The 26,824-nt window shown below is 37.2% G+C and overlaps 1 protein-coding gene across 31 annotated transcripts in view; it reads right to left on the reverse strand.

Moving 5' to 3' along the window:
* The window catches only part of PDE4D (phosphodiesterase 4D), a 1,410,178-nt gene that overhangs the window by 402,166 nt on the left and 981,188 nt on the right, over nt 1–26,824 (reverse strand). The window contains exon 1 of one of the 31 annotated variants that reach the window (XM_072749990.1): nt 546–853. The exons of the other annotated variants lie outside the window; for them this stretch is intronic. Within the exon in view, the coding sequence (XP_072606091.1) occupies nt 546–670 (125 nt within the window). The 5' untranslated portion in view covers nt 671–853. Of the gene's footprint in view, nt 1–545; nt 854–26,824 lie in introns of those variants that run through there. 31 annotated transcript variants of the gene reach the window in all.

Here is a 26,824-nt window from a genome sequence, read left to right on the forward strand (position 1 = left end):
GTGTGTGTGTGTGTGTGTGTGTGTGTGTGTATACACATGCGTGTGTGATGTGGGAAATGATATTTCCTTTAGAGGAAAAATGTCTATCCCTATTCTTGCCTCCATGGTGACCACATAAAAATTAATGATTTTAGTAGAATTTTAACATATTTATTGCACATTGGCCTTGAGGAATGTTATGGGCAGATCACAAGACACTGGGTATTTGGTAAAAAGAGCCATTAACAAATATATCCATTATTCGGCTAAGTCCTCTGTCAAATATTCATTATGGATGATTTTGAGGGTAGTACAAACACTAACAATGTCTCAAAACCTAAAAATCTACAGACCCTGAAACCAGATCATCATTTGCTGATCAGCTAAGAATATTTTTCAGCTTTCCCCTTGGTTAATTTTTTTTTCCCCACCAGTTCAGTATGCTGAATTTTAAAATTAATCTCTCACCGTGACCCTCCCACCTCACCGGACCTCCAAAGCAGCTACCAAAGGGTAACAAAACACAATTTCACTGACAAACAGCTAGAAGAAAGGAAAGCAGTTACCGTCTCCTCTGTGGCTTAATATCAATTGGCTTGTTGATTGCATAAGGCGATCCATGAACATAAGGGCTTCGGAATCTAGCTACCTTCCCCAGCGTTAGGTACTCACAGCCCGTTGGCAAACTCATTTTATCCAAAAGACAGGAAGTAAAAACAAATCTTAGTAGTCAGACCAGCATTCCTGGGAACGCTGGAAAGAACATGTCACATAATGGATTTCAGACATATGCTGCTCACTGGTCGCTGGGTGCTGCCTTTCTTCAAAAGTAAACGCGTATTTCTCCCGGGCTACACGCGCTACCTTATTTTCTGTTCATGGACACAGGAAGCTAGTTGCTTATTTCTAACCAGAGTTGGGCTGTGACCAATTACTGGCTAAGCAGATGAAGTAGAAATTCTGTAGCTTCACAAAAACCCTCTTTCCACTCCAACCAAATCTCTGAGTAGGCAGCAAGGTTTAATCCATTTGTGTCTAATGTCTAAAAGAACATCAACCTAATGTAACAGGGGTTGGGAAATCAGTTATTTACCTACACACCAAGCATGTATCTGACAGGGAGGAAATAATCAATTATTTGGTATATTTTCACGAGGGGAAAATTGTTTGTTAAATTGATTATAGATACGTAGAAAATGAGACAGAAATGATTGCGGATGCCTTTCCAATTTTCTGGTCACAAAAATTGTGGGTTCTTATTTATAAATTACTGCTCACAATACAACTGAACTCAGCCCCTCAGGAACAGAAAAATTGTGAGCTACGGCCTTTATACACTAACATTTTGACTTTGATACTGATTTTTTTTTTCCTTATTAGAAACATTTTGTAGGAAATCAACCACTATCTGGATCCCTGGATTAAGACCTATGGAAAAATTGATAGGATATTTAACAATGTTTGTAAGTCAGTTTTTCATAACAACGAGAGACAGATTGGTGAAATTGTAAATGATACTGAAGGCAGCAGAAGTCAGAGCAAAGTTCCAGCTTTAATTAGCCCACAGCTCCCACCAGTTCCTATCCCATTTCCTAACTTCTAGCAACAGAACCACTGAGGCTCTGGTGTGGAGCCTACAGATTGGAGGAGTTCAGAGTACCATGAAGGGTCATTTTTATATTTGAAAATGATTTCTTATCTAGGACTTGAATAAACACAACCTATTTATTTAAGAGTCCGGAACCTGAGCAAACATGAAGTTGCTGAGAGAAAGCTATATTCTTTTGTGTAGTGTCCAAATTCAGATACTGTTGGGGTTTGAATAACAGACATCATTTAAATTCAGAATTTTTTTAAGTTCAAAAGGGAAGATAGTTTCCTAGCTCACAATAAGCATTTCTAGCTAATGATTCTCTTTTTTATATATTTTTATTGTGAAATGAAGCACACTCATTTTAACATCTCAAATGACAGAGGTGTACAAATAAAAATGCTCATCTTTTCCCTATCAATCCTACCTTTTTAATGCTAATTATATCAATAGATATGTAGACCCATAATACATACGCAGACACACACACTAACACATATCTCCCTCCTTTTTGTGCAAACTAGGCTTATACTATATATAATACTCTCTAAATATTTTTGTACTTAAAAAAATCATGGATAATTTTTCAACAAACGCATAGAGTGTGTTCTTTTTAATAGTTACCTAAGATTCTACAGAATAGATGCACTATTTATTCAGCCAATCCTTTACTGGGGAACACATAATTTTGAACTTCTACAAACGATAAACACATTTCTTAATATATTCTTTCTGGTGGGCGCCTGGGTGGCTCAGTGGTTGTGTGACTGCCTTTGGCTCAGGTCGTGATCCCAGGGTCCTGGGATCGAGTCTCGCATCAGGCTCCCTGAAGGGAGACTGCTTCTTTCTCTGCCTATGTCTCTGCCTCTCTCTGTCTCACATGAATAAATAAATAAAATCTTTAAATACATATATGTGTATCTATATATTTTCTTACTAGTCAGTGCTTTTATTTCTGGATACATTTTTCTCTTTAACAGGCTACAGTAGTTCACACTCTCACAAGTCATGTAGAAAGATGTCCATTTCCCCACACTCTTGACAACACTATCTGTTGATATTCAAAGCCAGCTCTCCAAAATGCCCAGGGATTGCACATAGTTCCTGGCTAACACAAAACCGTCACTAAGGTGCCTGTAAAGGTACGAGCAGCCTATCTGAACTAAAATCTACCAGGCAGAAGTCTGGATTCTACATTAAAATTAAGAAAATCCAAGCAAAACATAGTTAGCAAAAATTTGTTGTTTAATTTGGATAATTAAGGAAGATAAAACATCGGGGGAGACCCAGCTATGTTTCCACTATTCAGTATATCTTTCTTAATCAGGATAACATTTCATAATTTTGGGCAAGTTACATAATCTTACAGTGTGGAGGTAGTGCTTAATGAGTACTACTTAATTGTGATGCACAACTATGTATAGTTTACAGGTTTTGAATTTAGGAGGCCTTTGTACCTACTGCCTCGTCTTAGAGTCCTAAGAATAAATGCGCAGTACTTTTTATCTGTAAACTAATTTAGGGGTCTTTGTCCAGTATTAGAGAATAAGAGCTGCTTCACGTAAGAATTTCCTAAAATGGATAAAAATTAAAAAAGGGAAACGCAAGAAAAGGATAAAAATAAAAAAGTGAAAGGTAGGACATAAACTTCTATGGGAGGGAAGTACATGTCCTGTGATGGGTAAAATTCCTTGGTTTTCTTAGTAGGAACATTTTTGCTTGTACCTGGTCAATGATTTACCATGAGCCTGGCAGGGTCTCACGGGCATTATTTGTACTTAAATTGGGATGAGAAGAGATTACTGCTAAAATCCACCCTGACAAGAATCTAGAATTTCTGAGAACACTGGCCAATTAGCAGAGAGTGACCTCTGAGGAAAATTCAAATCATCCTGTCTTCCACAATTCTCTCTCTCTGAGGCTGGCTGGAGGCACTTGGAGATTTTTCCTTTGGGAAAATAAAAACAACACTGGGGAACCTAAATTCATCTACAGATTAGAACCATGGTCTGCTAACATGATTTAGAGCAAAATAGGGCTCAAATCACACCAAGGAATGGCCAGGCCTAAACACTGATGCTTTGTTTGCTTTTGCATACTGAGATTACTGTGGTGGGATGGGTATAGCATCAAATCTCACTCATCACTCCCATGATTGTAAGCTCTTGAGAACATTCAAACAAGGGCGGGTATCACACTAGCCTATCTAGAACATTAGTATTTTTCAGTACACTAGAGGTTTGGGATGTTAGTAATCTCCTTAACAGTTATTGAAAGCAATTGCTAGCAAGGAACATTTTGAGACCACAGGACTTTTCTAATAATTCCAATATTTATTAAAGATGATTCGTTCAGCTATGAGCTCCAATTTGGCCTGAGTTTGGCAATCTGAAAAGCTGGAGGAATTCTTTCAGGACATGAGAATGTCATTTGTTCATGACTGTGTCACAGAATAAGAATTAACTGGATCATTTCCCCTTGATTGTGGCTGGAAAGGACTTCTTTGCTTGCTGCACCCTGTATTCTCTGCCACACCCACACTGAAGAGCAATAATCCTGGGGTTGAAAACTTGCACATGTTTTTCCACAACCCATACCTTTCTGCTGTTATAATCAAATGTTCATCAGAAAATTCCATTTGGGAGTCCTACAGGTACCTCATTCCAGCATTTGTAATGTAATTCACACCCATTCTCTTTCTCTACCCTCAAAATCCATTTCTTTCTCTGTTCTCTGATGCTATCCCCATTCAACCTATCATAAAACAATCACTCCTAATCAAACCACAAATCCTAAAGACATAAATGTTAAGTAATATATTAAGAATACTATATTGTGGGATCCCTGGGTGGTGCAGTGGTTTAGCGTCTGCCTTTGGCCCAGGGTGCAATCCTGGAGACCCGGGATCGAATTCCACATTGGGCTCCCGGTGCATGGAGCCTGCTTCTCCCTCTGCCTGTGTCTCTGCCTCTCTCTCTCTCTGTGACTATTGTACATTAAAAAAAAAAAAAAAAAAGAATACTATATTGCAATATTATAAAAATTTAATAATGTTATAGTATTACAACAACATTACCTTAACAATAGAATTAATGGAATCAATAAATAATAGCTAACACATCGATCAGGTTATTTTTATGGTGCCAGACATCGTTAATGGTAGTAATTCGTTCCTTTAATTTAATAAAATTCCATGAATAAACACCATTGCCATGCTTATTTTGTAGATGAGCAAAACAAGGCAAAGGAGGAATGAAACCCCTGCCCCAGGTCACCACAGCATGTTAACTGGTAGAGTCAGAGTTAGCAACCAGTTAATCTGGCTCCAAAAACCAGACTATACAATCCTTCTCTACAGATCATAATTTCCTTACTATCTCTCTTATCTCTTTTTCCCCATAAGTTGCTTAGAGTTAATACTTTCAGCCTTCTCCTCCTTAATTCTATCCTTCACTTGAATGCCATGTGGATCATTATAAAATGGAAATCTGAATATGTGATTCTTTTTGCTTGGAATCATTCAATGGCTTTCCATTTATTTAGTGATGAAGTTCAAAATTTAAGTTCCAAAAGTTTAGCATAGGGATTCCCTCCAGCCATGCTCCGACTTCCTCTCCTGTATCTGCCACAAGTAACCCTGGGAGCATCCTGTGCACAGGCTGCTCTTTCACACCATGGGCCCTTCAAAGAACATAAGCCCTCTTGAGCAGAACATTTTTGTCTCCCTTCTATGAGTGGCTGTTCCTAAGTGCCCTCTCTTTCCCAAAACATTCTCCATTCCTTAGTTTCATTGAGATGCTTCTTGTCTATTTTCTCCATCTACATATGACCAGAGCACATAGTTTCATAGCTGTTCCTACACTTATGCACTCTTCACCAGGGAACTATAGTTTCTGGAGGGCAGGTATTCTGCTCTATTTGTACTGTGTGACCAAGCGCCCAGAACACCACTTACTTGTTAAATAAGGTAGCTGAAATTACAAGGTGCTGGATGTTCCAAAGACCTGCTTAACGCTCTCCTTAACTTCCTCACTTAGCTACTCCTCCATAATAATAATAAAAATATTTGCTACTGAAATACATTGGAAGCAGTGGTGCTATTCACTGTATGCTAGCAAACAGAAATATTTCACAAAGAGTTCCCACCATAATATAAGAGCAACATCTCTTCTCAGGGAGTGGTGGATGTATACAGATTTTAGCTGGAGGTGATGGAGATGTGTCTATCTGGGTTGGCAGTTTGGGTTCAGTAAATAAAAATGATCAAAAGTAGTTATTTCAGTTCAGTTATTCAGCTTATTGAATAAACTTGCAATTGTGGCTCTATTTAATCATGTTCTATACTTTGAGAATATAACAGGCAAATTCAAAATTAATTAATTAATCAATTTTGCCCTACTCAGGGTTAGCTACTTGTTTTAAAACATTTGACTTTTGGGATGCCTGGGTGGCTCAGTGGTTGAGTGTCTGCCTTCTGCTCAGGGCATGATCCCAGGATCTCAGGATCGAGTCCCATATCGGGCTCCCTGCATTGAGCCTGCTTCTCTCCTCCCTCTGCTTATGTCTCTGCCTCTCTCTCTGCATCTCTCATGAATCAATAAAATCTTTAAAGAAACAAAAAAACAAAAAAATGACTTTTCTGATAGCTCACTTCTTAAATATTACACATATTACATTTCACAAAGCTTGTAAAAAATGGCTTCATTGAAAAGGGAATTCCAGAAGTACACAGTATTTTCCAAAAGAGTAAAACATCCTTAATGTCCAAATGCTTAAATAAAATATGGAATATCTATTCAAAGTAAGTAAACCCATTAAAGTGTGCTGAAATACTTTTATAAGTCTATACTAAAATAATCTAATAAGTAACTTAAACACATAAGCACAGAGAAACACATGAATTCGAAAGTTACATACATTTGGGAAATTCTAGGTTAAACAAAGACAGATAGACTTATGTAAGGAAGCAGGGATTATCAGAGTTTTTATTATACTAATATTTGCTCTGAATTGTCAGTGAAGTATGGATAAAGAACATGACACTCTCCATATGAACTTATGAATACAAAGCATTTCGTGTGACAATGTGGGAATTATGTTTTCAAAATAATACTAAGGATATGGAGAAGTTTTCAAAAACATCAATTTAGTAAAAAGTTAAGTAATAAGATACTATAACAGAATGGAATGATTTTTAACCAAGGAAAAATATATTCATATATTGAAAAACAAAAGAATAAAAATAATAATATACATAGAATAGAAAAAAAAATCTGGATAGGAAAAAATGCATGATTATAATTTTCTTCTCCCTATCTATGTTATCTAAATATTCTAGATGTCTTTTGGGTTACTAATTTAATAACAAAAATAGGATTGTCACTATAATTTCAAAATTTGGATTCTATCAACTAAAAATAAAAAATATTGATTGTGATCAATTAGCAAATTACATAGCAGAGAATAAAAATATTGATGACTTTTTCTTTGTGCTTGGTGGCATTTCTGTGGCATTTTTGCATGTCTTCATGTGCAGCTACAGGAGTAGCCAAGAATTACTCCAATTTGATTAGTGAACTAAAAGAGAATATAGTTCTTATAAATAAGGGAGGCCCTAAAATCTGTGTATCCTTTGGGACTAAAGCTAATAAGAAAGCACAGTATGGATGAGATTTATAGACCATAGAACTCTTTTCCAAAATTTATTCCATCAGTTGCTCCCTTATTAATTATTAGGAAATATATTTCAATGAAAACAAATCTGTAAATTTTGGCAATGGCAGTACTTTGAAAATGTACTAAAAATAAGGGAGGACAATAGGATAATTGTAAATACAAATAAAGGAGATAGTGGTCTTACTGACTTTGGAAAAAATAATTCATTTATAATAATAAGAATGTTGAGTATTCTAAATCCAGCTAATTGGATTTAGTTATTTACATGGATATTTTTAAAAAGATTTATTTATTTATTTATTCATTCATTCATTCATTTATTGATAGATAGCATGTAAGTGGGGACAGGGGCAGAAAAAGAGAGAGAGAATTTCAAGCAGACTCCTTGTTGAGCTCAGAGTCTGATTCGGGGCTTGATCCCATGACCCTGAGATCATGACCTGAGCCAAAATCAAGAGTGGAGACTCAAACGCCTGAGTCACCCCAGCATCCCATGGAAACATTCTTAAAGAATAATCATAAACTGAAATACAGCAAAAACTAAAAAAGCTAAATACTTTCTTAAGGAGACACAACTTCCCCTGATCTGACTGACATTCACAAGCGAATTCCTGATCTATAATTTGGGTCTTAAGTAGAGTTATATAGAAAATGGGAGTCATACAGAATTGGTGTTTTTCTTAGACCAGTTATATCATCAGTTATAAATGACAGTGCTAACATTACAGTGTATAAATTATTATTCTCTTGGAAATTTTATTAGCATGACTCAGTTCCTCAGATGTGAAAACCAATGAGACACAATTGTATGCCTTTTAGAACTTAAAAAACATAAAGTACCATAAATCAAAAAGCCAGCAGGACCAACTCAACTTTAAAGTAAGTATAACTTTTATTTAAATCAATCAGCTGCTTCATTTCAAAAGGTGGCAATTTGAGGATGAATGAACCATAGCTTCTCAGCTTCTAAAAAAAAAAAAAGTATTCATCTAGTAGCATCCCCATTGGGAGCAATTTCTCTCAAATTTTTATTTTATTTGTTAACTGCCAATTCTTCAAAAGCCCAGCAGAAACCTATTGATCACATAAAGTTAAATTTATTAAACTGACTACAATAAAGGAGAAGAGTACTTGGACCCAGTATTAATAATACCTTAGAAGAAGTCAGGAATGAAAAAAAGCTAAATTATTTCTGCTTGTTCTCAGTTTTGTTTAATCCAAGGACAGGAAATTCTGTTGGTTTCAATTTCACTCCCAGTAACTGCCCATGACTGCTGATAGTCTTATCTTAACAAACCCATTAGATATCCAAAATTTAGGTTGAGTTAAAAGTAGCAATAAAATCAACTAAATAAAATGATGCTCATTCATTGAAGTTTCAGGTGAGCCCACACAATTCGTATCTCCAAGTTTTTTAGTAAACTGTTTGAATGTTAAATGGAGTGACATTTTGTTTTAAAAGGTATAGAAATGGAAACAAATGAGTTTAATATACATAATGGGCTTTGACAACATGACTTCTTCAACAGATGTCCTATACTACTTCCCACACTTTCATCCTTAAAAAGCACATTCTACTTGCCAAGATATACACTGTTGCCAAAATTCAGCTGTGAAAGAATTTCCAACAGTAGGAACCAGTGGAAAGAATTAAAGCACTTTTGAGCTTACTTCCAAATAACCAAATGTCTTGTATCATTATAAAATCTAAAGATGAAAAATAATCATGCTGTAAGTTCTCCCTCTAGTTGGTCAAGCAGAGAGGAGTCTTGGCAAAGACTGTTCTATATCTGGTTGCTAGATGGTTTTTTAAAAAAATACATCAATTCATTTCTCTACCTCAGTCAGTTGGCCAACCAGCCAGCATGAGCTGAACATCTACTCGATATACACACAGAAGCAAATGGTCTCTCTCTCTCTCTCTCTCTCTCTCTTTTTTTTTTTTTTGTGTGTGTGTGTGGTTTGACTCTTAACTAGAAAAAGTCCTATAATGCATTCAATGTCCAACTCACGCATCATGACAGGATGCACTTCAAATGACCACCTATGAGACAGAGATGAAGAGTGGCTCAATGTCAGTGATCCTATTTGAAACCTTGTGTTTGGCTAATATCAAACTTACATTTAACCTATGCCATCATTTACTTCTTTATACTGTGTTGTTAATGTTCTCTCCCAAGTGGATTATAAACCACAAGATGGTCAGCTTCATGATTTGCTCAACTTTGAATTCTCCACAGTATTGGTGCATAAAGCTCTACATAAAGTAGATGCTCAGTTAACTCTTTGTTACAAAAAAAGAACTTGCACTCATGGTTTATAGGTAACTTTATAAAACTAGCGGACCGTATTCTTCAGTTTGCCTAAAGAGTATAAGCTGTTGTCCCAGTTTGATTGTTAAATAGTGTGTACTTTTATTCTCAAAAGTATCACTCTTTGGATTAAAAATTATCTGGTTATCATTAGGCACCAAGACTGCACATGTACAAGGCTGGCTGTCACTAGAGTGAAAAAAGCTCAAAAGAAAAGACTGAGTCTTATTCATTATTGCTTCTCTAACTCCATCATTGCTTATACTTTTTCTAGGATCTGCATTAATGATTCAAGAAACAATAACGGATAATAGGGAAAGTCATGATAGATTTAACCAGATTGAGTAAATCCAGAGAGAAAACAACATGTGAAGGGGTGATCTACGCAGACAGGGATTAGGTGGCCAAGCACCAATCTGGATATTCTTTTAAATTTAGATGATAACAAAAGTTATCCCCTTGTATTCAAATCCATAGAGCAGGGAAATCCTGGAGTTACTTGTAATTAAGGGAGAGATCAAGAATGAGGATGCTGTTTTTTTAAGCCAAGTGACTTTGGTTCATAACCTTGCACTGACAAAAATGGGTTAGGTAACCCTGGAGGATACATGACACCTTTCTAGTTTCAGTTTCCATGACATTTAAGCTTTATTCATTCATTCAACAAATATTTACCAACTCACTATTCTAGGTATTAGGAATCTGGGAACAAATAAAACAGACAAATATTCCTGCCTTCATGGAATGGGCATTCCAGTAGAGACAGGTAGATAGACATACAGGTAGGTATAATACATAAGAGTGGTGATAAATGACAGGAAGGAAAATACAGCAGGGAAGGGACATAAGGAATTCAGGGATGGGACCCCTGGGGTCAGGATCTGAGGTTGTGAGGTGTCTGAGGGGCTGCTCTTGTGGTGACTGATTCAAAAGGAAAGAAAGGGAAAAGAAGACTATCCAGAGGTGAGGAGACAGATGCAGGCCCAGACAGTCCTAGTACATTTTTTGTTGACTGAGTGAACTAGTGAATGCCTTCAACAGATATTAGCTGCAATCCTGAGAGATAAACAAATCTATCACCTGAGAAAAAAATTCAGCAAAGCTAACATGATCTAGAATATTACTGTTATTAAGATTCTACAAATCCCTAAATTGAAACATTCCTCTTAATTAATGGAAGAGATCCATTTTTTTTTTCTGACATGATTCATTCCTTTGTTGATGCGCTACTGCTATGTTAGTCCCTAGATAATTTAATAAAAGCAACTATGATTTAGGAACTGCTTAGAATTCTCCTGTTAAATTTGATTAATAAATCCCCAATCTAGGTAACACAGAATGTAAAGGCAATTATAGAAAACATAAAGTGGTAACAAATTAAGAGTAAATCCATTACGTGTACCGCAGGCACTTACTCATAATTCCCTTAATTATTTGGCAACACAAGCTGTGCTAAAACTTTAAAGAGTAGCCTTCTCTTTACTTACTTCCTTTAGACAAATAGTCACTTACAAATTCATAAATTAGTGTCTACCAATAACAATTAAAGCTAATATCTACTGAACATTTAATTGATGACATCAGGCACTATGCTAAGAATTTTTCATATAATCAATTCTCATAATAGAAAGATTTAATAGAAGTGATTAGAAATGTAGTCTTCTCCTAATGCATGAATACTCTCCAGGGAGAAGCAAGTATCTGCTTTGGGTGAATACCTCTTGGTATGAGGCCCACCCTGCTTCATGGGGCAGTATGCTTACTTTGAGCAGATCCAAATGTTGTAGAGTCATTTGTACTAAATTAATTTTCATCTTTTAGAAGTATTGTCTCTTGGTTGTAGACCTGGAGTCATTCAAACACAGGCTCAATTCTTTTTTAATATGACAGCCTGGTGATCATCTAATGAAAGGCTCCAGTTTCCCTTTTATAGGCCACTTGACCAAAGTTCTTTCAATTGTTCCTATCATGCTTCTGGACTTATTTCTGCTTCTTGATTCCTCTTAGAGTGTTATATCTGAAATTAAACCAACATTCTGGGTGTGATATGATTCTTCTGGAGCAGAGACAATTATCTCCATCTCTCTGTTTGTTGTAAATCTATGAGTGAGGTTTAAGACAATTCTCCTCACACTCTTAACTCATGTACCATTTCCATTAGGGTTCCACTATCCAATTAAGATTAATTGTGACCTTAATACTACAGCCATTTTTATTAATAAACATATTTGTTGATGTTGACTGTGCATTTCAGTGTATTCACATCACTTTCAACTTCATTATTCTGTACATTTGACTGATTAAAAAATCTTCCATCCAGGCAAATAGTTACTCTTTATTCCTTATTTCTTATCTACGTTATTCAACGGGTAATAAGTCTTTTTAACCGCATCTTCATCTGGCTCATATATCCACTATATCTGCAACTATACCACAAGAGACTTTTTCAAATACTTTGCCAAAATAAAAACATGCTATTTCTATAGCATTTACCAGACTGTAGGGAGATATGACTAATCCTGTGAACTGGGAAATGCAAATGATAAAAATGGGCTTTGGGACTAGATTAAAAAAAAAAAGATTTTATTTATTTATTATGAGAGACACACAGATAGAGGCAGACATAGGCAGAAGGAGAAGCAGGCTCCCTTGCAGGGAGCCCCATGTGGCACTTGATCCTGGAACTCTGGGATCATGCCCTGACCAAGGCAGATGCTCAACTGCTGAGCCACCCTGGCATGGGATTAGATATTTTTATTAATGAGACTGAATGCTTTGTCAAGAGGAGTCAAAGAAATGTTAGGTAGTATCTTGGGTGATCATTCAGATATTAAACTGAATAAGAATATTTTGTAATATGAAAAAACAATTTAGTTGAGCCAAGGCAGTGTAACTTACGTGGACTGTCAGACAGTCAATACAAATGGGGAATGAAAATGTGTTTTGCCAACAACAAGTTTTATATCACGGCTAAATCAGCAAGTTAATAGCTCAGTACAAAAGCAAGAAAGTCTAATGGGTAATGGAAAGGATCAAGGCATGAGGGTCTTTGAGTGCACGCTCCCTGACCAAATGACAGACCTCTCTCAGTTGAAGAGGCGTACTCACAGAACATTCACAGATGATACTATGACTGAGAATGTTTAGATTGGTATCGTTTTGCCTAGAAATGGGAAGACACATTCCATTTAATGCATGGTTCAGAGACATTTGGCAAAGAATAATGATGCCTACCTAATTCTATCCTCTCTTTAGAAATAAGGCGGGATTTTAAAGAAGAGAAATGGAACAACATAGGAAGGTTGCCTGGCAGCAAAGGGCTATTGAGAACCAGGCATGTGTTGGAAAGGCTTTCAAAATGTCTTCAAGGACCCTTTCACCCATACCCTAATGCCACAGAGGTTCACACAGGAAGAGCCGGGGCTTAAAAAAAGACAGTTTATACACCTGAATTAGGGGTGGATTAAAGAAGTCATTGACCTTCACCATCTACAACATGTGCTAACTTAAACGACAGCATTTTTTTTTTAATCTTTTCCCCTATTTTACAGAATTAAAAAGCATTTACTCATTATTTATTTGGCCTTAGGAAAGTCCAGGAGAATAAAAGACACAAAAGGAGAATCAAATGGTCCCTGATCTCACAAAGCTTACAATATTCTGTAGAAGAAAGACTCAAACACATGAATAAATTTGCTTGTCATTGTGAGAGAGTACATAGTGTGGCTCAAACATGAAATGTTGTATGAGCTCAGGGAGAGCAAAATCAATATCCACCCTGAAGTAAACTCATTCAGTTTACACAGAGACTCTTGCTCTATATCTTTCCAGACAGACAACAGAATCCCAGAAGACAACTGATTGCATCATTCTAAAATATGCATAACACAATCTGATCATTTCTCTTATGAATTTACATAAAGAAATAAAGATAGCAAATATTATGCCCAAATGCTTACATAATGTTACCTTCAAAGATAGCGTATGTTCGCACTTTATTTTTTTTAATTTATTTTTTATTGGTGTTCAATTTGCCAACATATAGAATAACACCCAGTGCTCATCCCATGAAGTGCCCCCTCAGTGCCCACACTTTATTTTTATTTCCATAAAAGAAATGTTAGAATTTCTGAACCGATATCCTTTTAAGAAAAAGCATATACTTAGTTGTCCTCCTTTCTAATATGGGAAAAATCAATGCTATCATTACATGGAGAAAGAAAAAGGCTAGGTCATCTGAATTACCAATGTCATTGCTATTATCAACAAGAGTGCAATATCTAGAATTTATTTAATATGTGACTTTTTTACCATCATGGATAAAGTTAATACCCAAGAGAACAGATGGTATAAGCATATTTTAAATCATTCAATGAAGTGTGTTTCTTAAACCACAAATGTGTATTAGCAGAGTAGATTTATTAAGCATTTCATTCTTGCTTATATTTTTGCCCTCTTATATTCCAAGAAATAACCTTAGTCAACTGAGAAGTATCTCTTTTGTTCTCCTGACTTTTTGTATACAAAGGTAACAGAAAGCAGGTAATAGCAAAATTTAGTCTGGTGATGGGGAAAAAAAGAAAGAGACAAACATGAAAAATATGTACAGATTTTTTTGGGTGGTACAGTGGGGTAACTATGTGAAGCAATCTATTTTTAGCAAGTTGCTAAGAACTAAACTAGTAGAGATCAAGTAAGGAAAGTACCTAATCCCACTCTTTAGTTCATTTCTCTAGGGACACCCTGTTCACATGAAACAACCCTAATTTTAGTAACTGACCTGAACCTTTCAAGGCTCACAATAGCTAAGGTACTTTGTCTTTTTGTTTCGGGCTATTTATCCTTAGGGCATGGTGAGAAAAATAGGAGAACACTTCTGGGCATTTGTAAAGCTACCAAAAGTAAATCCAGGGCTTGGCTATAGACCTTTGGCCTTGCGTAGAGCTGCAGATAAATGCAAGTACTTCTACACAAGGGAAACACTGGGGAGGTAGGTACAGGATTGAGTAGGCGAATTGGCTGCCCTGGAGCTATACATGGCTAGCCAACCTGAGTTTGACTGACACACTATTATTTTTTTCGTTTAATCCAATATTTAAAGCCCAGGAAATGCCACAAAAAGTTGAGATTTAGACTTTTTCTGAAAATTTATGAGGTCTAAAATGTAGGCCACCCCTCTCCATTCCCATATGATGGATTGAGACCAGAGCATTCACTATCTCCTTTAGACAGGGCAGGCATTCTTCAGTGTGACACAACTCCCACCCAGGCTACAAAACTCTGATGTATTTCCTCCTGGCTTCTTGCAGTGTTTGCCTTGAAGATGGTTCAAGTGTAACTCGGAGGTGGGAAAGAAGTATATCTGTTATCACCTGGTCAAATTCTAATCCAAACATTAGCACTCAGCTAGAGTAAGTCCTGGCCTTGCTGCCACATCTTCTCACTCCTAGAAACTATTTTCAACTCTCAACAAAGAGCTCTTTACAAAGTTCTACAAAGCTTTAGCATAGTCCTGGCATTACCTTATTTGTAAGTTTCAACAACTTGCCACTACATCATTTAAAAAGGTTTTAGCTTACCAATACAGACCTGTATTTAAACCAAGATCAATAAAAATAATCACTTTTTGTGAAGGAAGAAATTGTTTGGTAGCACATTTTTTTATATACTCAAGAATCATATGGGGTACCTGAGTAGCTTGGTTGGTTAAGTGGCCAACTCTTGGTTTCAGCTCAGGTCATGGCCTCACGGGTCTTGAGATGGAGCCCAGACCCAAATCTGGTTCTGCACTCACCAGTAAGTCTGCTTAGGATTCTCTCCCGCTGCTTCTCTCCCCACTCACATGCATGTACCCCCCCACAAATAAAGTAAACAAATCTTAAAAAAAAATAAAAAGGAAACATATACTGAGTTTATGCCAGGAAATACTTTTCTAGTGCGACTGACATGTATTATTGGTTCTGGTTTATGGTGACATGTTCAAAGTTTCTGAAAATTCTGTTTTCAACATTTATATGCTATGAAGTTGCAGATTAAGCTGCCTGAATATATAGATCTTACTGCTATTATAAAGACAATTATTTAATGAGAATTTAAGACTGTCTACATGATCCTGATAATACCAAATGGTTTAGTCAAAACTGTACTTTTTAAAAAAAAAACTGTACTTTTTAATACTTTCACACATGATACAGCTTAAAGCTAGTCTTAATTAAATGCTTCAGATTCATTAGCAGAAAATTTCACAGTTTGGGAATTATTTCGTGTTGCTTATATACATATTTATGTAGTATTTATTTACACATATTTGTACGAAGAGGACACATGACACTTCAAAAAATGCATCTCTTTCTGTTCTACAGGATAATTTATTTTTAATAGCTAGAAATGCTAAAGAACAGAAAGTATGATACATAGCACACTATGGATAGTCTTTTGTCACTGACTGTCCCACATGGTAATATATAGCGAAGTTTGAATACTATAAAGGAAGCTCTATTGGTCTATAGATATAATATCCAATAATGAAGTAATTTATCTGGTATTATCTGCCAGTTAGGAGTTTCTGATGTAATAGAGGCATTTGCTTAAGAGCATATTATGGATTGTTTTTAGAAATTCAAAACAGCTGTAAAAGAATAATTTGCTAATTGGGCTGTCTGTGTACATATGTATGTGTGTGTGTTTGTAATCTTTTATGTATTCAAATATTATATAAATATTACCTATAACCTATCATTTTATTAATATTAATTTCAAGAAATTACTAAGCAAACTGCCTATAAAGTAATGAGAATGACTTTTCAGTAGATAAACAGAGCTCGCTTGCTGAGTGAACACTAGTGGGGCTGATGACATTTCTGGCTAACCCCTTAGGAATTATCATTATAGGCCATTTGCAGTGTGCATAAGAAAACAGCTACTTGATTTTTATAGTCATTTCCCATTTGACCCAGACAACATTAGCTAACTGGATCATCCACTTTAATCATCAGACTTAATGCCAAAGAACTTTTGGCAGCTATATAAAATCAGACCCACCTTTAGCAGATGGAGATGTGTCATCAGTGAACTAAACAGAAAATGTGTAGCACAGGCTTTGAAGGGAAGTTCAAAAGGGGAATCCTCCAAACATTTGAACAATGGTAAATCCCTAGAAGAAGTCGAGAGCTTCCCACAGGCATCATTTAGGAATACTTAATCTGCATCAACCAGTGTTTAAATATATAAAAATCTGGTGTGTTCTAGTCGATCTCCCTTCCTCTTTTCTCTTCCTATGTGTTTTTAAAATAGTAAAACAAAATTTAATTTCCAGAGTCAATGTCAGATATTAAGCTGTATTTAGACATTCTGATTGAACAGATTTTCATTAATGAGTAAACAATAAAATGTCACATCATGAAAAATAGTGAGTGATTTACACATCCCTTTAATGACTTTATGTCATATGTGCAGGTGATTCAAGACTTTTTTTTTTGAGAATTTAATAAGGGTTAGACTTGTCAGACTGGGTTCTGCATTGGCAGTTCACTGTCCCAGTTCCTTAGTTCTCTGGGATGGGTCACACTCGGCAGTGACCAGTGATACATGGACTCATGTTCAGGATGCAGTTCAAGAAGAATTTTACCCATGCTCAACAACACTACAAGTGAATCTGTCAACTTTTCTATCTGTGGATCTGCCTCCTCATACTTTTCCACCTAGCAAACATTAAGCCATTCCCCAAGATTCTACAGTGATTTCTGCTTCTTTTGCAAGATTGCTTGTTATAGTGGAGTGAGGTATCAAGGTGGAGAAGGCAATGCAAACACTCCTTCATTTATCTATTAATTCATTAGCAGCCAATAGCTGCTTATTAAGGTTTCTGTTCCATGCCAACCACATGCTAGGGACTCATGGATGGCTATCACATTGCCCCTGCTCTCAACGGCCCACTGTCGAATAAAGGAGACAGACAAGTAAATCAAGCACAACAGTGCTTCTGGGTAATGTGTGAGTTTGTAAGCACAGCTCAGAAAGAAAACAAGAGTAATTTATCAGAGCGAGAAAGTAATGTTGGAGACAGCATGAGGGCAGTACACAGAATATATCTTAAAGATTTTAAGTCACTTGTGTAATGAATTTGGAAGACTGTGATAGATGATGTTATTTACAAAATATTTAATGAATTTGGAATTCATTCCTCTCCAAGGGTCCTATTTCCTGCCTCATGGCTATTGAGTGTGACCATGCAACTTACTTTGGCCAGGGGCAGGAGAGTGGAAGAGATCTGTGGCATTTCTAAGTAGCTTTAAAAGCGACTATGTGGCCCTGACATCCCTCACTTCTTGTGCCTCCCAGGAGGGGCTGTTCCTCAATGAAAAGTGTAAGGGACAGAGCACCATGGAGCAGCTAAGGATGTGCATCAAGAGCAAGAAACAGAACTGTGGTCGTAGCCCCTGAAACATCAGGGTGGTCTGTTACCTCAGCATAACCATCTAAACTGGCTGAAGCAAAGCTAAAGTCCATAGTTTGAACAGGTAGTTAGAGATCTTTTTAATTTTCTTCACACAAAGAAGGCTGACAGAGCTTCAATTGAGAAAGATTACGGCAGTTGATAACATAAAATGGCACCTTCTCTTATATTTTATGATGTTTTTGGTAAGGAACTTTCAGAAGATCCTCTTGCTGCTGTTTGAGGCAGAAGTTCCATGTTTCAGCACTCTCTCGGCCACCCTAAAGAGGTTTTCTCTATTTCCCTTCTCTCAAATCCCTGCTCTGGGCTCTGTTCTGCCAAGTGCCTCGGGCTTCCTCTTCTCAGGCTTTCTGAGCGCTGGCTAAGTTGGGAATGAAGTTCCTTGAATTTTCAACACACCAGGGTATCATTCCCAGGGATCATTATAACAATAATCCAAATTACAATTTGGCCCAAATTTACAACCAAAGCAATCGCAGCTACAATTCAAAGAACAGTCTTTACAGTGGTGATTCTCAGTTCTATTGTTTGGGGGTTTTGTTGTTGCTGTTTTCCTGTGCCAACACAGAGAACGAAGGCAGGGATGCTGTAATTTGGAAATAGAAATTTTAAGAGAGAAAATAAGAAAGCGTTTCCCCAGGAGAATCTGTTCCCACCCTCCACCTTCCACTGGCATGTTGTCTGGTGACTCCAATTCCAGGTTGGGAGGCTGACAGAACCTCATAGGAGATCTGAAAGATTACTGATCACATAACAAAGCGAGTGATGCACTGAAAGATGCACACGCTACCATGGCAGACACGTGCTCAAATGTGAATGGCTTCAATGCTCCTTCCCCCAACAGTGTCCCACGTTGCTCATGAGCTCCCTGCTCTGCCCGACACAGCTCTGCTTTTCCCTGCTTCTGGGTTTGCTACTGTTTTTCCAGTGAAATTATTAACAGTCTTCCTTTTACTCCTGGACAGTGAATTATTTGGCCATTCCAAATTGAGGCTCATTACCAAGCAATGTGAAGGCACTGGAAAGCCTGTGCCAGGAATTCTCCACACGCTCTCTCAGATCAGGCTCATGTACCTTTCTTCCCACCTATACCCCTTCAAAAATGCTAAAAACAAACAGAAACTTTCAGTTTCCTACTCAATAAAATCCCAAACTAAGTGTATGAAAGTATTTTTTTAAAGATTTTATTTATTATTCATCACACACACACACACACATACACACACACACACACACACACACACACACAGGCAGAGACCCAGGCAGAAGAGGCAGGCTCCATGCAGGGAGCTCAATGCAGGACTGGATCCCAGGACTCTAGTATCACTCCCTGGGCTGAAGGCAGACGCTCAACCACTGAGCTACCCGGGCGTCCCTGAAAGTATTCTTTACTTCAACTGGGAATCTTCATATTAATCATTCAAAATGAACTCCCTTTCCTTACATATCATAAGTCCCTTGCAAGGACGGAGGCATATATCAAATCACTGGAGTTTGGGATTCAAAAGGACAACTTTCTTTTCAGTACTTTAAGAATGTTTATATTTGAAACTCAGTTACTTGTGTTGGTTTTCTCAGTGTAACATCTCCTGCTGGGGCATGGTGGGAATGCAAGGGATTGATAGCAGCAGGAAAGGGCCACTGGCCATGGTCTACTCCCATTCCCAAACTTCACTATGAAACAATAAGGAAATGCCCTAGAATGACTTGATTTCCTTGAATCATTTCAACTTAAATGGCACTATTTGCAGGACCTTTTCGAAAGCAAAGATTTGGATGGATATCTGACATTTCAGTTACCCAAGAGCACACACATGTTTACCAAATGGGAGCTGACTGATGGAATTCGGTTTCTTTCTGGTGTTTGCCATTTGGAAGTTATTTTTCCAGTATTCTAGCTATATGTACCATAATGAGATCCAGAGCAATGTAATTTCTGGTTTACTTTCAAATAAAATGGGAAGCCAAAGCTCTATTCTGACGACACAAATAGTCTCCTCGAGCCAAATGATTAGCATTTTTAAGGCAAGTAATTTGGGCGAGATGGTATGTTAGGCATGTTGCACTTAGTATGAAAGCAATTTGTGTATTTCCTAAGGTTGTTGTGGCACTATAGTCTTTCTCTGCCCCATAAGTTGTAGGTAAAATTGAGGGATGTGTTAAGATTTTTCTCTTTAAAAAAAAATCTTAGTTCACATCTAGGAGTTAACAAGTCAATTTATCATTCTATCAGTCAGTATGGGCTAGTAACAAAAGGAACATGGCAGGTCAGCATTTTAGCAGAGAGTGCGTCATTTCCATCTAGTGGTCAAAAGGATGACTGTGTACTTCAAGAGGTTTAACAGCCTGAGAAATAAAATGCAAAATGGCAAGGCTGCTAATAATTCTGAAATAACAATAATACAAGCAGCTTACATACACTTTAAAATTCTAGTGACTATCAATCATCTCTTATTTTCTCTAAAGACTATAAGAACCATCCTTTCTCCTTTTTCTCAAACACTTGGCTCCCTACTTTCCACACACAGCAGATGCTTGTTCTTTTCTTTTTTTTTTTTTTTTTTTTAATAATTTTTTTTTAATTTTTTTTTTAAAAATTCTTATTTATTTATGATAGTCACACACAGAGAGAGAGAGAGAGAGGCAGAGACACAGGCAGAGAGAGAAGCAGGCTCCATGCACCGGGAGCCCGACGTGGGACTCGATCCCGGGTCTCCAGGATCGCGCCCTGGGCCAAAGGCAGGCGCCAAACCGCTGCGCCACCCAGGGATCCCTGCTTGTTCTTTTCAAAAAGGAAAGTAACCATCAAAAAGGAAAGTTCTCCATGTCCAGCAACCAAAATGACAAACTCATCTGCACCCATATTCATGATTTTCCATTTTACCCTCCTTCCCACTGGGCTCTGGGTCCTCAGCCCCCTCACGTCCTCAAAGACCCAGCTTCATCAATTATCCCCCACTATAGGCTTACCTCTTTACCAAATCCTTTCCATGTGGATTCAAATGGAATCAATTATTTCCCATCTTTGATGAAGCCTTGCTCAATTCCTACTTCTTGGTACAGCTACCTTTAAAACTCCTTCTCATTCTGAGCCAAACCTTGAAATAATTTTCTTTATAACAACTGTTGTGACTCTACCTTCATACTTACACCTCAACCCACCATCATCTGGTTTCCGTTCCCACAACTAGGGGCATTTCTCTCACAGGTCACCAAGTGACCTGTGTTTTACTATTCAATGAACATTTCCAAACCTACTGACCACTTCCTCCTTTCTGAAACACTCGTTTCTCTTGGCTTCTACCACACACACCTAACTCTCTTCATTCTCCTTTCTGTCCATGTCTCAGTTCATTTTTCAGCCTCTTCCTTACCCTCTCATTCCAATGTTGGTGTTTCTCCAGGCTGAGGCAGAGTCCTCTTGGTCTCCTAATTTTGCATACTGTTTGGTTGATCTCATTAACCAGGACTCTTCTCAGGTTAAGTATTTCCTCTTGCTGTGAATAGTACTCCATGTATTTACCTAGTTGCCCTATTTTGAATCTGGGGGACAATTCTAACTCCATCCTAAACCTTATCTCCTGGGGCCAGTTACCAAGACATGCAGACTCTACCTGTATCTCCATCCCTCCAACTGGTTCACTAATCTCTCTTGCCATGCCATCAATATTCTCCATTGCACCATTACCATCTGTGACTGTCCTAAAGGGTTCTTTGTCTCCTTGCCAAACAATTCTAGTCACTGTGGTTGCTGACTTTAGGGAACAACAATGCCCATATCACTCTACTGCCATGCCTTCCAATTGGCTCGAATTCAAAATCCTTAAATCTTGAAAGCCTTCTAAGATTTCTGCCCTTCCTCCGTCCCTCTGATACTCCACACTCCAGTTATCCATGTATATTCAATTCTCAAAATGACCTCATTTTCTCTCCCTTCACTATATGATCAGGAATATTTTTCCCCCTTCTCCACTGATACATTCCTCCTTATACTTGAGGCTTTGGCCTAAACCTTATTTTCCCAGGTAAATCTTTATTGACTACTTCTTTTTAAAGATTTTTATTTTTATTTATTTGTTAATGAGAGAGATAGAGAGGGAGAGAGAGAGAGAGAGAGAGAGAGAGAGAGAGAGAGTGACAGAGAGAGAAGCAGGCTCCATGCAGGGAGCCCAACATGGGACTTGATCCCGGGTCTCCAGGATCATGCCCTGGGCTGAAGGCAGCTCTAAACCGCTGAGCCACCTGGGCTACCCTATTGACTACTTCTAATGTAGAGTCTTTCTCTGTCACTCTTTTATCAAAGCTTTATCAAATAGCACCCAACTAACAAAAGAGAAATACTCTACATAGTTCAAAAGGAGTAAATTTAATATCATTCACTAAACAATGTGACAGAAGAGGCAAGATGCTGAATAGGGATCATGAAGCATTCTAAAGGGTTGAAACAAAAAAAAAATAAATAAAGGGTTGAAACAATAGGATGTCACCACCACCCCTAATCTGAAGGAATGAAAGAAGACAAGATACTTCCAGGGTCTGAGGTCCCCTGGTTGAGGCACAGCTCCTGCCTGAAATGCTGCTTCAGGTGGTGCCACTAAAATACTGAATCCATCTAACAACAAACAGATGCAAACCTGGAAATCATGGCTTTCAGGAGGTAGCCTCCCCTAAGTACTGAAGAGGGGAAAGGTAAAAAATGGAGCTAAAAGGAAACAGGCAAAAAGCCGGCCCCAAAACACTCATCCTATTTAGTGTTATTACGTACTAACATTTTTCTTCCATTGCAAACTGCAATGACCATGAGAGCAAGGACTATGGTATTTCTAGTTTATCATTCTTTCTCTTTGTTCTAACAAAGTACTTGATACTTAAGCAGTATTCAAGAAAATATGGCTGAATGAATAAACAAAGGCGACCCTATTGTTCACATTATCAGACAAGGAAAGTGAGGCCCAGAGAGGAAAAGTAACTGCTTAGGGAAACAGTTACTAAGAGGTGACCCTTCAATTTGAGTCTAATCTGAGTCCATACTTCTGTTACTACACTATATTGACTTTGTGACCTGCTTTATTATTATTATTTTGTTCTCTGATATAGTTTCTTGTAATACATTGATGGAAAAAAAAAAACACAGCTTTTCTATGGTTTCTGTGATTCATATCATTTAAATTGTTCTTTTTAAAAAAAAAAGATTTATTTATTTGAGAGAGAGAAAGAGTGAGAGAGAGTGTGGGTATGGACAGAGTGGAAGAGAGAGAGAGAGAGAGAGAATCCTTAAGCAGACTTCTGGCTAAACATGGAGCCTGATGTGGGGCTTGATGCCAAGATCCCTGAGATCATGACCTGAGCTGAAATCAAGGATTGGCTGCTTAACTGACTGAGCCAATCAGGTACCCCTGAGATTGCTTCTTTCATTCTTTTACTTACTCATTTGTCCACTCAGAAGTTTAGTGAATATATAATACATTTGGCTATCAAAAACTCTGTGTGGAAAGAAATTATCAATTGTGTTTATCACCGTATTATCAGAGCTTGAGACAATGCCTTAGCACTTAATAAGCATAAAAGGGACTCCATTATGTATATTTGGTGAATGAGATACTATGCAAGTAGATTTTAACACCACCTGCTTAGGATTCAGAAAGACTGCTCTTGACATTAGGAACTCACGGGAAAATTTCCCTGGAAAAGGTCTATGAATTAATCAACAGGCACTGAAGGATACTGACCTTCAGAGGATTCATCTCTGAAACAAAGCAAATCCTACCTCCCAGCCTCTTGAGCTCAAACTCTGCTTCATATGTTCTCTGGGGCTCTGCCCCTCCATGCTTGCTAAAATGATTTCCATGCTCAAAAAAAGAAAAGGGAGTGGGTGCCTTCGTGGCTCAGTCAATTAAGTGAAGACTCTTGATTTCAGTTTAGGTCATGATCTCAGGGTCCTGAGATGGAGCCCTGTGTTGGGTTCTGTGCTCAGCACCAAGTCGGCTTGTCCCTCTCCCTCTGCTCCTCCTCCCACTCATATATGCTCTCTCTTAAATAAATTAAATTTGTCCTGAAAAATAATTACAAAATTGATGAATAAGGGATTTTAAACCATTATCAAGGTCTAACTATCTCAGAGAGGCACCAAGAGATAGATGGACTGACTCTAAACAAAGAAATATAATTTATTGGGTAAAAAATCATATATAACTATAAGGTTCTCTTTTGGTGTTTCTATGACCCTTAAAATAACTTGGCTGGAATTTTCCACTTTGTGTTTGTTGTCATTTTTCATTTTATCCATAGTCTGAAAGGTTTAAAGGTAATAATAATTTAAAATGATTTCATAAAAATTAAAAATAGATTTATAGAATAATGATGATCACATACAGTGCCTTGTAACTGAACTTAAGATACCCTATTTCCTAACTGGGAAAATAAGACTGAACGTGTTCCTTAAAACCAAAGAATAGGGCAGCCTGGATGGCTCAGCAATTTAGCGCCGCCTTCAGCCCAGGGCCTGATTCTGAATACCTGGGATCAAGGCTCCCTGCATGGAGCCTGCTTCTCCCTCTGCCTGTGTCTCTGCCTCTCTCTCTCTCTGTCTCTGTCTCTGTCTCTCATGAATAAATAAATAAATCTTAAAAAAACCCCAAGGAATAGCTTTAAAATTAATTAATTAATATTAATATTAATTAATAATATTAGCTTTAAAAGAAAATAAAAAATGGAATAGCAGTCAAATAGGGGACAGTTAATCAAGTCAGGGAAAGAAAAAATAGTCATACTGGTAACTTGTTAACCTATAACTATTTTTAGACATACTAAATCCTTAATCTCTCCCCTGCCAGCATAAAATGGTATGCATAAAAAATGCAGAAAGTTTATTTGACATCTTTTTGTTTTAATACACTAGATCTGTAATGAAATCTGATTTCTCTCACTTGTGTGAAACTTGTCATTGAGATCAGCGTCCTTTGCCAACCTCATATTTCTCAACAAACTTTTTCTTAATATAAAATTTCTTTGTCTTCGAGAAAAGACATAATTTACATGGTATTCAGAAAGTAGTAAATTAGAGGAATTAACTACGAAGTTGTTTAGAATAGTTCATGTTTATTTTAACAGAAAATAATTAATGCATATTTTTCCTTCATGATTGAATTTGCTTAATTTGTTCTTTTAGAATAAAAACTGTTCTCAGTGACCCTCTTAGCTGGACTCTCTTTAGTTTTGCTGTTATCAAGGCAGAAAGATTGCTTACCTCATCCCTAAGTAATTTGAAGGGAAAACTGTGTTAAAGTTTAAACAATGGTATTTCAAAAGACCAGGTTAATTTTTAAAAGTGTCCGTTTGGGGTGGGGGGTGGGGTATCTTTCTGATAGGTAAAATATTCTTATACAGGTAAGATAGAGGTGAGTGCCTGGAATTTTTTTTCCTATCTTGATTGTTCCAACAACAGTTACCTAATTCATGTTCAATTCATTCAGGCTTCCAATCTAGCAGTTCTCAACTCTGGCAGCACCTTGAGTTGACCCCTACCCTAACCATTTAACAGAATCAAAATCTACCAGGTAGAGGACTAGATATCAGTATTTTCAACATTATGCAGGTGAAACACAATGTACAGCTAAGGTTTCCATCTAACAGGAGTTTGAAGCAACTTGGCTGGTCAGGTGATCCTATGATATGGAAATCATACCAAAGGTGGCTACCAAGTTCTAGGGGTCCAAAAGTCAAATTAACTTTATGGCTGTAATTAGGCATTTCCTTAACTTATTCAATCTACTTCCCTCTTTAGCTATGGAAGGAGAATTGATTCAGTCCAATGTGGTTCTCAATTTATCATGCATCTCTGACCATATGATGAAGTTAGGGACACAAAGCTGTACCAAATACTGTACAAAATTTTGTGTACAATTTCAATGTCCCCAGACATGTGAAACCAGCCATCTATTTATTGAAGGCACAAAGTTAAGAACATAACTGACTTAAAATCAGGCATACTTCAAATCAGAACAAAAAAAGAGTTTCTAACAATGAGAACTGCCCTATAACATAATGAAAGCATTAAATAAGGAAAATGATGATCATGTGAAAATATAGAAGAGTGTTTAGAAAGCAAACATAAGTGAAAAAAGTACATGGCAAAATTCTATGTACACTTTGGTTAAATGTGCATGTTATATAGATATGAATTGGAAAAATGTAAATAAGACAAAGCATAGGAAATGAACTAACATTTTATTATAAAATATATTTCCTATAAAAATTATAACAAACAAGTATTATGCTACTTAAAAGGCTGATGTTTATTATCTTGCCTTCATGGAAGATGTGGCAGGATTAAACAACACCAAATTACTTGGAAGAAGCTAATGAAGAAACCAACTGTGTTAGAAAATTAAACAAAGGTCAAAAAACAAAACAAAAAAAAAAAAGTAAAATTAAACAGGAGTCACCAAACCAGGAAGTGATGCCAAAATGTTAGTTTTGTTATTATTCAAGCCTGTCTAGGAATAATGATTTAACCAGGAGAACACTATGTGTGGCATTGTCCAAAAATGACCTTGATAGCTCACATTAGGTTGTTTGGACAATGAACTAGCTGTTGGCAACTTCCCCATTCTCTCATCTAGAGAGGTTTCATCCACACTCAGCTTCCCACAAGGCCAGCAGCCATCTTTTTCTGGCTGAAGGGGCTGCAATTCCCCATGCCTCTCTTGAGGTATCTAGGGCTGGGCACCGGCTCTTCCTACATGATTCCTCTAAAAAGAGCTGTCACCTATACCAACACAGTTTGGCAACCGAAAAGGCTGTCTGTATTCT

The sequence above is a fragment of the Vulpes vulpes genome, chromosome 2 (assembly GCF_048418805.1).
Source record: "Vulpes vulpes isolate BD-2025 chromosome 2, VulVul3, whole genome shotgun sequence".
NCBI classification, from domain to species: Eukaryota; Metazoa; Chordata; class Mammalia; order Carnivora; family Canidae; genus Vulpes; species Vulpes vulpes.